This window comes from Mesocricetus auratus, unplaced genomic scaffold, assembly GCF_017639785.1.
Source record: "Mesocricetus auratus isolate SY011 unplaced genomic scaffold, BCM_Maur_2.0 Super-Scaffold_100691, whole genome shotgun sequence".
Classification (NCBI taxonomy): Eukaryota; Metazoa; Chordata; class Mammalia; order Rodentia; family Cricetidae; genus Mesocricetus; species Mesocricetus auratus.
The window spans coordinates 25,336,239-25,350,002 of record NW_024429267.1 but is presented as its reverse complement, the minus strand read 5'-3'; the positions used below and the strand labels follow the sequence as shown (position 1 = coordinate 25,350,002).

At 44.7% G+C, this 13,764-nt stretch overlaps 2 protein-coding genes across 4 annotated transcripts in view; one reads left to right on the top strand and one right to left on the bottom strand.

Annotated features, from left to right (window-relative positions):
- The window catches only part of Me1 (malic enzyme 1), a 114,515-nt gene extending 111,405 nt beyond the window's left edge, over window positions 1-3,110 (top strand). For both annotated transcript variants that reach the window (XM_040739629.1, XM_040739630.1), the window contains one exon: window positions 1,560-3,110. In XM_040739629.1, the coding sequence (XP_040595563.1) occupies window positions 1,560-1,730 (171 nt within the window). In that variant the 3' untranslated portion in view covers window positions 1,731-3,110. The remainder of the gene's footprint in view (window positions 1-1,559) is intronic.
- Window positions 3,111-10,457: 7,347 nt separating this feature from the next.
- Window positions 10,458-13,691, bottom strand: Rwdd2a (RWD domain containing 2A). 2 transcript variants are annotated; one of them, XM_005073676.4, is made up of 3 exons: window positions 13,567-13,691; window positions 12,568-12,794; window positions 10,458-11,419 (listed from the first exon to the last, which is right to left on the bottom strand). In XM_005073676.4, exons 2-3 carry the CDS (start codon window positions 12,766-12,768, stop codon window positions 10,742-10,744), a joined length of 879 nt encoding a protein of 292 aa, XP_005073733.1. In that variant the 5' UTR covers window positions 12,769-12,794; window positions 13,567-13,691; the 3' UTR covers window positions 10,458-10,741. The 2 variants fall into 2 exon arrangements, with proteins under 2 accessions (XP_005073733.1, XP_012971503.1); XM_013116049.3 differs by having other exon boundaries at window positions 13,587-13,683.
- Between the last annotated feature and the right edge of the window lie 73 nt (window positions 13,692-13,764).

Sequence of the window (13,764 nt, the reverse complement as noted above, 5' to 3'; positions counted from 1 at the left end):
TGCTAATGTCTTATTGGCTGCCTAACAGGAAATCAGTGAGGACAAAGAGCTCAAAAGCAGCTAAGAGGACAGATGAGCAACAGGAGGGCTTGGCCAGGAACCTAAAGGCAGAGACATTTTCTCTAATAGATGGGCAGGGTTGCCTTCAATGGTATGGTTTTATTAGTTTGCCATGCCAAGTGCCACATTCTTGGTGGCTTAAACTAAGCAATTAAAAAAATATCTGTCTCTCTGTCTACCTGTCCATCTGCCTGTCTATCTTGTGTGGAGGCTACACACCCAAGGTCAAGATGTCATTAAGTTTGGCTTCTCAACTCTGTGTCCGTGGTGGCTGTCTTCTTGCTGTGTTCTTGGAATCTTTTCTCTGTATATGCTCACCTTTGGTGTTTGTGCTCTCCCATTTTCTTTCTTTTAGGAACAGAGGTGGAGTGGTTTAGAGTCATCCTAAAAGCCATATTTTAACTTTGGAAGTACTACTGGTGAGGGCACCAGCATATCAGCTGTGGGGGAACACAAACTTGACCCCAAACTTTTTTCCTTAAACTGGGGTTGGTTGGCATTTCAGCCTCTGGCCACTTGGGGGCAGTAGCACCTGCACAGTTTCAACAGTCAAAAGGTAGCCAGACTTTGTTATGTCTTCTTGCATACCAAACTTCCTGGTTTTGAACATCAGTAGTTTACACGATTTCAAGTTTATCTAAATAACACTGTTTTAGATTCACCCATTGTTGTTTATCTTGTTGATTGAAGATATATTCTACAAAATCAACACTTCTAAAAATTTCAATAGTGTGGGTGTCTATCTTTTATGGAAAAACAGACTCATGCTGTTCTGATCTATATGAGTTTTTAGTTTTTATTTATGTACTGTACAGCATGTTATCATTTTAGGCTATTTTGGCAATTTAAATGAAAATTAATTAGCACACAATTAGAAGAGAAAGTAAGGAAACAGGGGTAGTAGAGGAAATAGAAACGGCGTGGATGCCTGAATCTGTACCACTTAGAACACTGTGCCATTCCTACACAGGAACCTGAATGAAGCCAGTTTCAGGAAGGAAGCTACTGTAGGGGCTGCAGGTTTGAGGTCCCCGGCGTATCCAGATGTCTAATTCTGCCGTGGGGACTGAGATGACAGAAACAAGGAGTGACTAGATAGATAGATGTAGTTGTCTGTGGTGAGTGGTTGCGGTTGCTGAGAGTAGCGTACAAAGGGATGTGGAGTGGGAGGTGCTTTCTTATTGGGTCCAGAAGACGGAAGAGAGAGCAGCAGAGACTCGGGCATTCGGTCCAACTTAACCAGCACAAGACACATTAAGCCTGCCTGAGAAAAATGACTGTTCACACTTACATCTCTACTAGTGACGTGTTCCCTGGTTGTTAGTGTCATTTCCCCCTTGCTACATACTATTTATAGTTGCATTTTCATTTTTCATCTTTGTTTTGCATGTGACTTACTATAGTACAGATTATACATTTTTGAAATGGATAAAAACTTAATTTGTGTTCAATATGGCCTTCTTACTATTAAAACAATGACTTGCCTTCCTTGTTTCTAGATTGTGACAGATGCATACAGAGAAAGGACGGCCACTGTTTACCCTGAACCCCCAAACAAAGAAGAATTTGTCTGCTCCCAGATGTATAGCACTACTTATGACCAGATTTTACCTGATTGCTATTCTTGGCCTGAAGAAGTCCAGAAAGTCCAGACCAAAGTCAGTCAGTAAACACAACAGCTAGAATTTTTAGTTTTTAGTTTTACTAGTAAGATCTTGGAGTTTTCGTAATTTCTAAGGATTGGAATCTTTTATGTTGATTAATAGTGTGCTTAGAATAAGGTGACTTTAGTTTAATAATTGAACCTGTGGAAGTATATTAATATAAATTAGGGTAAGCCTCACACCAGACGGTTTTGTTTCATTTTGGTTATTTATGTTTTCTGTTTTCATTATTCTCTTTACAAATTCTGTTGAAAAGCTGTTGTACGTGCTACTGAGAAACTCATCACTGATAATGTAGGAAGCTAATGGAAGACCCAAACTGTAATAAACTAATATAGTGTAACTTGATCTTGTTAATGTTTACTGTTCTTTCCTGACCATGTTGCTAAAATCTTTTAAAAAATAAAGATAAATACAAACTTAGGTATAGCTGAACTTTTACTAGACAGAAACACTACTTGGCTGACTAGAGAAAATTCTTCTCAGGACTTTTAGTCCAGGTCTCCGTTAGCCCTGATCTTTTGGCACAACTGAACTCTTCAACAGCTCGAAGAAAGCTAACTGCTGTTTACATACCTGTGCAGCCTTAGATCCTAATATTCTTCTGTCACTGTTACATCCCAGAGTAAAACTCTCATTGCTCTATTTTTGAATCCCAGACTCTGTAAAGGCTCTTTTCCTCATCTCTGACCAAATGCTTTTTCCAGCTCCTGGCCCTGTTGAGGGACTGTGGGAAGTTCTGTTAGCACAGTCCGGGCAGTGAGAAAGGCCACCAGGAGGGTCCTTGCCGAGGGGCCCTCCCAAGGAGTTCCCCTCCAGGACAAGGGTGTCAGAAGAAAGACTGTGGTTCCCAGAAAAGCTAGGGATCCATGAGAGTCACCTGCCCTGATGTCCCTGCAGTTAGCTCAGGTGACTGAGAACCCACAGTATGAGGGACTACATCTCTGATGTCTAGCCTTCCATCAGATACTAAAATACTAATTTCCAAAACCATCCTGTGAGGAAGAATGACCATTTTCCTGGGTTGTACTAATTCTCTGGACAAGTTGATGATGGAACGAATAGAACCCACAGTCAATCCTAAGCTCAGCTGGAGAATGTTCTTTATATCCAGAGACACTTGTGGCTTGAAGTGAGGCTTCAACGCCTGTGTGCTATTCAACTCTGAAGCGACCTCCTTGAAGGTGAAGGCTACACAGGCACTTCCAAGTGCGAAGTAAAAGAGTGGAGACTTTCCAATGGCAACTTTTGCTTAAGAGTTCCCTCCTCAGAGATTTTGGGAAAGATTGAGAATTCCTATCCACTTCTTGTCTGTTTCCATGTTGTCAAATAGTTTTAACTGAATGTATTTATGCAAAAGATTTATTAAAGCATAGAAAACATGAATAACATTGTAAATAATTGTCATTTTTCTTCCGATATTACTGCCCTTCACAGTGATAATTCTGGGTCTTAGGCGATCATATGAAAAGTTATGATTTTTTTTTTAGACAGGTTTCTCTGTGTGTAGACCAGGCTGGCCTGGAGCTCACAGAGTTATGCCTGCCTCTGCCTCCTGCATGATGGGATTAAAGACCTGTGCCACCACCACCTGGCTTATTACACATTGCAAAAAGAAGATTTAATTTTTATTTTATCATTATTTGCCATGCACACGCCCCCTCCCCCCACCCTCCCCCCACGTGTTTTTTTCCCTTTGCCCTTGTTTTCTCTGGTGCCTAGGAAGGCCACAAGAGGGTGTCAGATTCTCTGGAGCTAGAGTTACAGAGGTGGTGAAACTCGTCCCCATGTGGGGTTGGGAATTGAACTGGAGTCCCCTGGCAGAGCAGTAGGTGCTTGTAACCGCTGATCCACGTCTACAAATTCCAAGGAATTATGAAGTTTTAAAATGTCATAAGTCCTGGGTGGACTTCATTTAATATGTCCGTAAGCATATGTGCTGGCTACTGTGTGCGGCCCCTCCCTGTTCCTAGGAAAGATGGTGAAGCAGGTGTTAGCCGGGTACCCCGACGCGTCAAGTTCGCATATCTCATCTCATCCGTGGTGTCGCGGTGGCTTCCTCATGAGGTTGACGGGGTCAGTCTGAGTCCACATTGCCTGTCTTTGTGTCCTTTCTCTTTTCACTTGACTACTGCAGTGCAGCACAGCACTGTCACACGTGTATGCTTAAGTTTTACAGAAGCTTCATAAAAATGTTGGAATTCACGTTAGCAATATTAAACCAGTATACCTAAAATATTATTTCAAAATATAATTAGTATGAAATTTATGGAGGTTTTTTTTTTTTTTTTGGGTTGATACCAAATGTTTCAAAGGCCGGCCTTGTACTCCACACCTCCTGTCTGCTGGATTACCAGTGTGCGCCATCACACCCAGCGTGAGACTATAGTCTTCTCTGGGGTGCCTTAACACTAAGTCATTTCACCCCAGAAACAATCCATACACTCAGGGCAATCCTACGTGGGTGAGGCTATGCTGATTGCAAGACTCCCACTATAAAAGCATTCTGCTAGCTTCGCGCAATGCTCTCAGCAGAGCGAGCCATTTCATCTTGCAGTGCTGCCATCTTTATCTTGTAACTTCCATAGTCATCAAAAGGACAAGACAGCATGGAACATCTCCCTTCCTCGTGCTGTCACTCAGCAACATGCCTATAGCACAGAAGCATAGGCCCAGGGCTGCAAGAAGCAGCAGATAGATGAGCATGTAGCATTGACTTTGTGACACACACACACACACACACACACACACACACACACACACACAGTTTTTGTTTATGTCTCTAAGGAAGTGAGTAAATGCATTCTAATAAATGTGGGAAAAAGAAGGCCACTTCAGTCACACACAAGATAAACCCTGGACTAGCAGTGCCTGGCCTCCCTAAAGCTGTAACCCAACCCTGAGCCAGTGTAAGTCCTACTTAAATTTCAGAGCCTCTCAACCTAACTCCGTAAGACATGACATGAAGTACTCATCTGTAGAAGAAAAAATACTCCATTCACCTTGAAAAAGATGTTCAGTGTATAGTTACAAAGGAAGCCTATGGAGAAAAGCAAGAAGGGGAAACGACCCAGATTGACAGCTCTGCCTTGTATTAACACACGAGGCTTTGGAAATAGCTATTATAATAACTAGATTTTATCATAAACACAGAGTATAAAGAACTGAATGGCTCAAGCAAGACAAATTCCCAGCTTGAATGGAGGAGGTGGTCACGGAGTTCCACCCCAGCGGAAGAGAACCAGTTGACATTTGATAGCTACTGGGAGAGGGGGAGTGTGTGTTCATTAATGGGGTGACCCATAGACCGACCACTCTCCAGAGCAGACTCCACACCCAAGAGTATATTTGGGCAACACAAATTGGACTCAGTAGGTTTAGGGAGAGAGAAGAAAACAAGTTGGATGGGTAAAGGGAGTGGTGGTAAATCAGAGGAGTTGGGGGAAGAGGGTGAATGTGAAAAAAATATTTCATGTGAAACTTTTAGAAAAGTAATGCAAGTATCATTTTACAAAGAAACAACTAAGAATTCATTGGCGGCTTAACATCAGCTAATAGAAGAAAGATCGATAACATTAAAGGCTGGCCATTAGAAACTGCCCCAATGGAGGCTGGGGTTGTAACTTGAGTGCCGGTCTAGCATGTACAGAGAGTCCTGGGTACGGTCCCCTACCAATACTGCCAAGACAAACAAACACAAAACCAGAAACAAGTAAGTTCCCCAGACCCCCAGAACAAACGACCCCACATTGGCATTTTGTGGCAGTTAATGGGAGATAGGTGCAATTAGTCACCAGTCTAAGCTGGCCCAGTGCAGTGAGAATAGTTCTGCCTACAGGAATTTCAAAGGACCTGGTGACCTGAATCGATGTTTGAAAAACACTGAAAAAAGTGGCTGCTTCCGTCAGCTGAACACAGCCCAGCATATGGGAAACACACATAGGAACTCCTTGACATGGACTATAGCAGAGCTTTCTGACAGGAGCCCAGAGTACCACAGAAGTGTCACACCAAGGCTGAAAGTCTCTTTGGCTAGTCTACTTTAATCACTGCAACAGAATTTTGAAGCATATCAAAGGAGAACTAACTATCTGGTTTACAGTTTCAGGGGAGTCAGCCCGGGGCCAGTGGACGCTTTCATCACTCTGGGACTGTGTGAGCGAACACACTGCGAATGCAGGAGTATGAGAGAGAGGGAGGGGCTGCTCATCCTGTGGCTGTCAGGAAGCAGACAGGGGAAGCTTTGAGGACAAGATATGTCCTTCAAGGCGCAATGTCCCAGTAATCTCTGTTGTTGTCTTTTACTCTTTGGAGGCCCGACACCCAACTCCCAAATAAATCACATGGCATCTTACTCTTACTTATAGATGCCCAGCGTTAGCTTGACCAATTTCTGGCCAGCTTTTCTTAAATTATCCCGTTTATCTTTAGCCTCTAGCTTTTACCTTCTTTCCTATCTTTTCTTTCCTTCTGACTCCACGGCTGCTGTGTTGGATGGCGTCTGGCCCCTTGAGTCTTCCTTTTTCTCTTGCTCCTAGATCCTCTTGCTTCTACTTTTCTCCTCCTATTTATTCTCTCTGCCTGCCAGCCCCGCCTATCCTTTCTCCTGCCTAGCTATGAGGCCAGGAGAGAGTTTGGGATCCCCAGGAGCTGCAGTCACTGCAGTTGTAAACCATCTAATGGGGGTGCTGGAAACCAAACTTGGGTCCTTTGGAATAGTATACATTCCTAACCACTGAGCCAACCCTCTAGCTCCTTTAAATTAAATTTTTAAACACAAACGTTTTTATGTGTTTTATCATTTAAGAATGGAAATCTTTGTGTTCCAATAGCCCCACATTGGATCTCTGATCTATAAATAAATAGAAGGTACCAAGAGATTTGCAGAGATCACATCTTTTTTAAAATAATTAATTAATTAAAAAATTTTTTTAATCCTAAGGCAGGGTTTCTCTGTGTAACAGCTCTGGCTGTCCTAGAACTTGTTTTGTAGACCAGGCTGGCCTCAAACTCACTACCTCTGTCTCTCTAGTGCTAGGATTCAAGGTATGCACCACCAAGCCTGGCTTAGATTCCAGCTTTTAGGAGCTTTAAAAGAAACAAGGATGTGTCTTAGTACATCTCCATTCTGCGCAATCATTAGCATATGAAGGAAGCAGATAGGCCTCTCAGAATGATGGTATGTCTGTGGCCATTTAGCCATTTAACAAATCAGTAGGTGACCATTAATTTAGCCAGTGTGTCTGACCCTTATTGTTGTAGGAGAGAGGAGCTGGGTAGGTTTGCTTTATCCTGGTAAGCAGTACAGATCACCTACTTCCAGGGCCACATTCACCCTGACTGTATCAGGGCATCATTCTGATACTGGGCCTTTACCATCTCGTCATTGGACAGCAGTGGTCCCATACCCACCGAGGATCTGCTGATGGGGCCTCAAGCACTGCAATATTAGGTGTCTGGTGGACTCTTTTTGACAGAATTTGGCCATGTAGCCCAGGCTGACCTCAAATTTGAATCCTTCTGTCTCTACCTTTGTCTTCCATATGCTAGGATTATAGACCTGTACCATCGTATTGAGCTGTTTGATGGACTTCAGAAAAAATTGTGCACATTGCTTAAACCCAATTAGGAGTGCTCCAAATGCCTCTAGCTTTGACTGGACATGGACAGAGAGATGTCTCTGGTGATGGCTCACTGCAGTGCATAGAGTTTTTTCACATGTGCCTCATGGAGGAGAGATAATGGGTTTAGTTTCTGTGATGAATCAGGATTCTGCATAAAACCTGAGTTTTTGGAGCAAAATGATGCACCTTCAGTAAATCTATTATTTAGCTTTACTAATAGGGCACTTGCAGTAAAAGTAAATTTAAAAAAAATCAAAATTGTTCCTTGAATTCCTCCAATAGGCACCCGAGTTTTGAGAGAGGCCTAGGTGGCACACGCATAGTTCGTGAGAGCTCAGTCTCACAGGTAACATGCTTGCCTTGGAGCAGTGCCTTCAAGGCCCCTCGTAGCCTGTCAGCTAAGGTGTCCCTGCCACTCACCCAAGTGCCTTCAGTTCGTAGGTGAAGATGTATTATATCAATAAAGAGTGAAAGGCAACAACACACTTGAGAAAATGCTTAGCTCAGTAAACTTCAGAGAGATCTTGATTGTTAGGAACAAGCAATTTCCCAAACAGTCATTAAAAGATTTTAATTTAGAGCATCACTAGTCTGTCTTCCTAAGTTAGGGGAGATGTTCAGCAGCCCAGAGGAGGTGCTGAGAAGCCGGGCATTCAGGGGCCAGAGATGCTCCTGGTGCCAGGAACTCAGGAGCACTTCTGCCCTGTGCCTGGGGCCCGCCAATTCCAGTTACCTCCTCTGAACATTCTAGAAAAAGGGGCTGTTCCTCAAAACCCTGTGTGCATGAGAGGGTGGGCAAACTTAACAGCAGTGTGCTGACAGTGAGTTTTGAATGAGATTGTATGTATGTATGTATGTATGTATGTATGTACATACACATGTGAACAGACATTTTGATACAAAATCTGAATCTGGAACAACTGTCTACTGATAGCATATCTAAAAGTCCCGTTTAGTGCTAGCACTGGGCATATTAAAGCAGAGTACTGAAAAAATTCTTAGAAGTAACTCCAGAGGCACTCGGAGTTCATAGGCTTGCATGCATTGTGCTCATTATGTAACAACCTAGTTTTGTTCCATATTTTACTCCTTAAGCTGTTTATATTTCAGAAGCCATTTTTGCTAACTTAATCAAAGGGAAAAAATCCTCTGTGGGTCAACCATATAGCCCCTAGTTTCATTTCAAAGGACAAAGGATTAATGGTGTTAAATAGGGCCTAATAACTGTGAATGTTGGTTTAATGATTGATAGTTTAAGATATGAAGGTGATTCCTATGCTCTGTCTTGGCAAACATGAAGAGATTGCTTGGGGATGTTGAGTCCTGTTTCTTCCCCTTGTATGTAGGTAGGTGTGAGGCCCCAGCTTGGGTTCCATTGGAATAAAAAGCGATTGAAACATGAGTGGGGGAGCTAAGGTTTTTCCAAACAGGCCTTGACGAGAGCTTTTACAGACTTATGCCTTGAGCAGACTCGTGCTGAGCTGTACCACGGATCCCGTTCTCCAGCCTCACCGGCACAGGGGACCCAGAGGAGGCCATGGAGTGTTCTTCCTATCTCAAGGGCGTATGCTTCCATCCTAGGGGTGAGGGTACTGGTTCACCAGGAGCTTCTCCAAGTTTCTCAATACATACAACATTGACAGCCGATGATGTTTCATGGGGACTGTGGCATCCTTCAGCATGTCACTAAATCCTGCCAGTTTGGCATCCTGAAGGGACCAAGTTATCAGCCCGAGACCCAGAAGCATGGAATTCTCTTCAGAAAAGGAGTGTGATGGTTGAGGCCAGAAAAGGGGAGGGTCCCCTGGCACTTAAATGTCTGGAAACTCTTGGACTAGATATTTTACCAACAACATGATGGGCAAAAGCGACTTTACCAAAGGTCTTTACAGTTTTTTATGTATATGAGTGTTTGCCCTGCATGTATGTCCATGTACCATGTGCCCTCTGGTGTCCTCAGAGGCCAAAGAGGGAATCAGATATCCTGGAACTGGAGTTACAAACAGTTGTGAGCCACCATATAGGTGTTAGGAATTGAACCTAGGTCCTCTGGAAGAGCAGCCATTGCTGCTGAGCTCTCTCTCCAGCTCCTTCCAGGCCAGCCTAGTCTACAAGAGTTTCAGGACAGGCTCCAAAGCTACAGAGAAACCCTTTCTCGAAAAACAAAACAAAACAAGAAAAAAAAAAAGAAAACAGCACCCCACCCCCCCCGTTATTAAACTCATTTTTAAAAGGGCTGGTGGAACTTTAGACTTATCACTGAAAATGTAGTTTGACTTTTCCCCAAAGGGGGGGCCTCTTTCTCTCTCTCTCCTCTCTCTTCTCTCTCCTCTCTCCCTCTCTCCCCCCTCTCTCTCCGTCTCTGTCTCTGTCTCTGTCTCTGTCTCTGTCTCTCTCTCCTCTCTCTCTCTCCTGTGTAAGTACATACTGGTACATGGGCAAAGGTTGGAAAACACCAGGCAATGTTTAGTAGCTAAGAACTCTGGGGTAGAACAAAGCCACACCTTTTTTTTGCAGACAAGGATAAAGCTATTTCTACCATTTACCATTACCAATGGTGTTCTTAACCAAATGGTAGCCAGTGGAACAAGAGCTGTTACCTTCACTTTTGTTTTTAAGTCTTCTCATGTGTTTATCTGTATATGTACATGAGTGTGGACAACTCCTTTTCTCAACTGGCGCTGTTAGAACCTCGTTGTACTAAAACACTTCAGATGGGGGTTTTAAAGGAAGAAATGTGAACAGGTGCTCTTTAATCCGTTTTTATCTGTGATTTAGAATTCATGTCCAGTGATGAACTGGTGTGTCAGTGTTACGAAACTATGTCTCAGATTTATGTGTCTGTATCTGCAGCCTGGCTTTTACATTAACTGTGGGATTTCGAACTTCATTTATTCATTTGTTTGTGTGTGGGTGTTTTTCCTGCGTGTGTCTCTATACCACATGTGAGCCCAGTACCTAAGGAGGTCAGAAGAAATCGTCGGGTCCACTGGAACTGGAATTACAGATGGCAGTGAGCTTCTGTGTGGGTCCTCTGGAAGAGTAGCCAGTGCTCTTAAATTCCCAGCCACCTCTCTAGCCTGGCTTTGGACTTGTGGAGCCAAGTTTCTCTGGTTAAATAATCATTTTATTAATTTACAATGAAATAGTATTCAAGTGTGACTTTACACAGCCACCTGAAACAATACCACAGTTACAATGATAATAGTTAAAAGGCCTATTTGCTTCACTAGCAGTCAGAAAACTCTAGAGTCAGGATTTTCACCCAGAATTCTACATAGTCATTGGCCTTTTTATTTTGGTCTTATTAACATAGATACTTAATACAGTTACAAACACAGACATTTTACTAGAGTCCTAAGACTCTGAACTTTTGCTTTCAATACCAGAGTCCTAAGACTCTGAACTTTTGCTTTCAATACCAAATAGTATCTGAAAGACATGCTCACTTTTGTGTTTTCTGAGAAACTCTAGGAACTGGCCTAGGTTCATGTGATAATCATTCCTCAATCCATAGTCACCATGGGCCTCGAGGAGCAATTCGTCAAAAGACTGGAAGAGGCGGAGGTCTTCACCGTTCCCCTCTGTCTCCACGCTCTCGGCGTGCTTGCAGGAAATGTGCTTCCAGTTGGGGTACCTGATGGTGTGCCAGAACTCCTCACAGTGATCCTTGAAGCCCTCCACGCAGATTATACCAGGCTTTCCCGTCATGCAAAATCCAGTCACATCTAACCTCTTGCCCACTTCCAGAATCTTTTTCCTTAGGTCCTGCTGATATATGTGGTGGCTGTAGATCCACATCCGGAGGAATGTGTTCTTGACCGGCTTTGCTTGGGCGGATGGCCCATCCGACAGCTTTCTGTTGAGGAAGTAGGACGCGCTGTTATCCTGCAGCCACTGGATTGCTGCACAGACACACAGCTCACCCGGATCAAAAGTCGCTACATAAGCAGTGAGGCCTTGGTTGAGGAGAAGCTGCTGTTGTCTGTCAAGCTCAGGGGACCTTCCAAACAGCTGCAAAGCCACATATGGGTAGTTGTGTGGCATGGTTACTTGCAAGTCAATTGTCACCTTAAATAAAAACCACATGGATTTAAATACCACAAAACCACACGAGCTAGCCTGTCATGGCAACTGCATGATTGTGACAGACACACTCATGGAGACCATGGGTGCCAGCTACAGACAAGTGATGAAGCTGTTTTCTTCTAATCACTGCTGCGCTGTGTGTCTCAGGTGCCCTGTGTTGGATAAGGGAGTGATGAAGGCAGACACAATTTCTGACTCAGGCTAGAGCCTCGTGAAGGAGACCCACGTTAAACAATGACCACACGTGACAAGAATTGAATTTCAATTTGAGAAGCAGTATTTACCATGGGAGAAGCTCGCGGTTCCATTGAAGTGTATAATCAAGGAGATAGAAATCGAGTCTGGGGAGGCAGTAAACCTGCTCTGAAGGAATGGCAACTGAAGGATAGGTAGGTGAGAGCTAAAACATTAGTTCTCAAGTGCCCAGTCCACGTGCTACCTGCACTATGCTATGTAATATTCCTGGGGATAAAGGGATCAGAAGATGGAGGTGAGTTCACATTTAACATGTAGAGTTTGCATTTGTAGTTACTATCCACAGACAGTGCCATCGAAACAAAACCCTACACATTCATTAGCTTAAGAGAAGTCCCTTTGTAGCAGGTAGCATTTTGGTTTGTGAAAATCGCAGTGTATGCAGAAGGCACATTCTAACAGTTGGGTTAGACACAACAATGGTAAGACTGCAGGACAGTTTCACTGAAAACAGTAGGAATGTTTGTTAAAAAGGTATGTGTTCTTAAGTAAAATTCAGTATAGTTATTTAAGAAAACTTACAGAGCATCTCGTGTTTGGTACTTTTTCCTTCCAAACAAATAATGGGATATGCATTTGGAACTGTCTATTTGTTTACTGGATAGGAAGCTCATGCACTGGGGTTTTCAGTTAAAAAGTGGGCACTTGGGGATGGAGATAGCTCAGCCATCAAGAGAACGGCTGCTCTTCTAGAGGGTCTAGGTTGGGTTCCAAGTACCTACATGGTGTCTTCTGCCCTCCTCTGGCCTCTGAGGGCACTGCATGTGCAAGGTTCACAGACATATACGTGTGGGCAAAACACCCTTACACATTAAAAATACACAGAAAAAGTGTGCACCCAGAAACACGTAGAAAAAATAAATAAAAGCACCCACCTTGGGCTCCTCAATTTGGAGCGTGATCACAAATTCGATGTTGTGTGGGAGTACCTCCCTAGTTCCTTCCAGATACCTCTTTATGTTCGTTAGGGCGTTTACATCTTCAAGTTTTATTTCTCCTTGGTTAGGAAACATAGAAAACAGCATTTCCATCTCCAGCAGCTGAAGCTGAAGGCTTTCTTTAATCGACGCTGACATGTCTCCAAGTCAACCTGCTTGAAAACCTGGAAAGGCCCAGAAACAGTGGGTTTGTTAATGACACCTGGTGTGCAGGAAATTTTCCCAAGGTCTTTCTTAGGAGGCAATCCCACCGTTTGCAGAGAGCTAGGAGCACACATCCACACACTTAAACTGTTTAGATTTCTCTCCTGAGCCCTAAGTCTAGAATGCACAACATCCTTTTAAAATGCTCGGTCAACACCTAGATTCCTGGTCTCTCTTCCCCACCCTTGCAGGTCATTCAGGAGTCGGTGATTTCAACAGGTGATCGGGTGATAACATTTCGTAGCAGGTGGTTGCAAACACCTGTACTCCCTGCCAGTCTCAATCCTGGGAAAAGCAGGGGCCGACCCAGGAGTCCCACTAGGATCTCAGGCCTTTGCAGAGCTGGAGGCAGCGAGGAGAGATGCCCGCAAAGAGGAAAGGAGGGCTCTGGGTCGTCCCCGCCGCCAGCCACCAGCCGCCAGGCCTCATCTGCAGACCCGTTGGAGGACAGCCTCCCCGGACTGCAGTGGCGTGCAGCATCTCGCGCAGGTGCATAGGGCCTAGCCACGGAGCTGGGGGAGGGGGTCTCCGCCACTTAATAAAATGACGCCTAGGGTCGAAGGGGTGAGGACCCACGGGGATGACGCTGCCCTGGCTTTTCAGAGGCTGGGCTGGGAGATGACCTCGGTGGTCAGAAGGACATTAGTGCTCCCGCCCTCTGGGGACCCGGGCCCCACCAGGTCCAGGCTCGGAGGCGCAGCTGCCCACCCCGGGTGCTAACCCTCGACCCACCTCGGCCGCCGCGTCCTCACCCTTTTAGCTTATTCAAGCCAAGCAGTCCCCGAACCCGCTCCGAACCGCAGCCGCAGTTCTGCGGGCGCGAGCAGCGCGCGGACGGCTGAGGGCGGGGCTTAGGGCATAGGGGCGGGGCCACAGCAGGCTACCCGCCGCGATTGGCTGCGGCGAGGGCCTGGACCAGGGGCGGGGACA

Bases quoted from the DNA above. Each gene is read 5' to 3' on its own strand.
- Rwdd2a (XM_005073676.4), bottom strand. From the start codon at position 12,768: ATGTCAGCGTCGATTAAAGAAAGCCTTCAGCTTCAGCTGCTGGAGATG. The intron at 11,420-12,567 runs GTGGGTGCTTTT...TTTTTATTTAAG, and splicing joins TCCAAATTGAGGAGCCCAAG to GTGACAATTGACTTGCAAGT.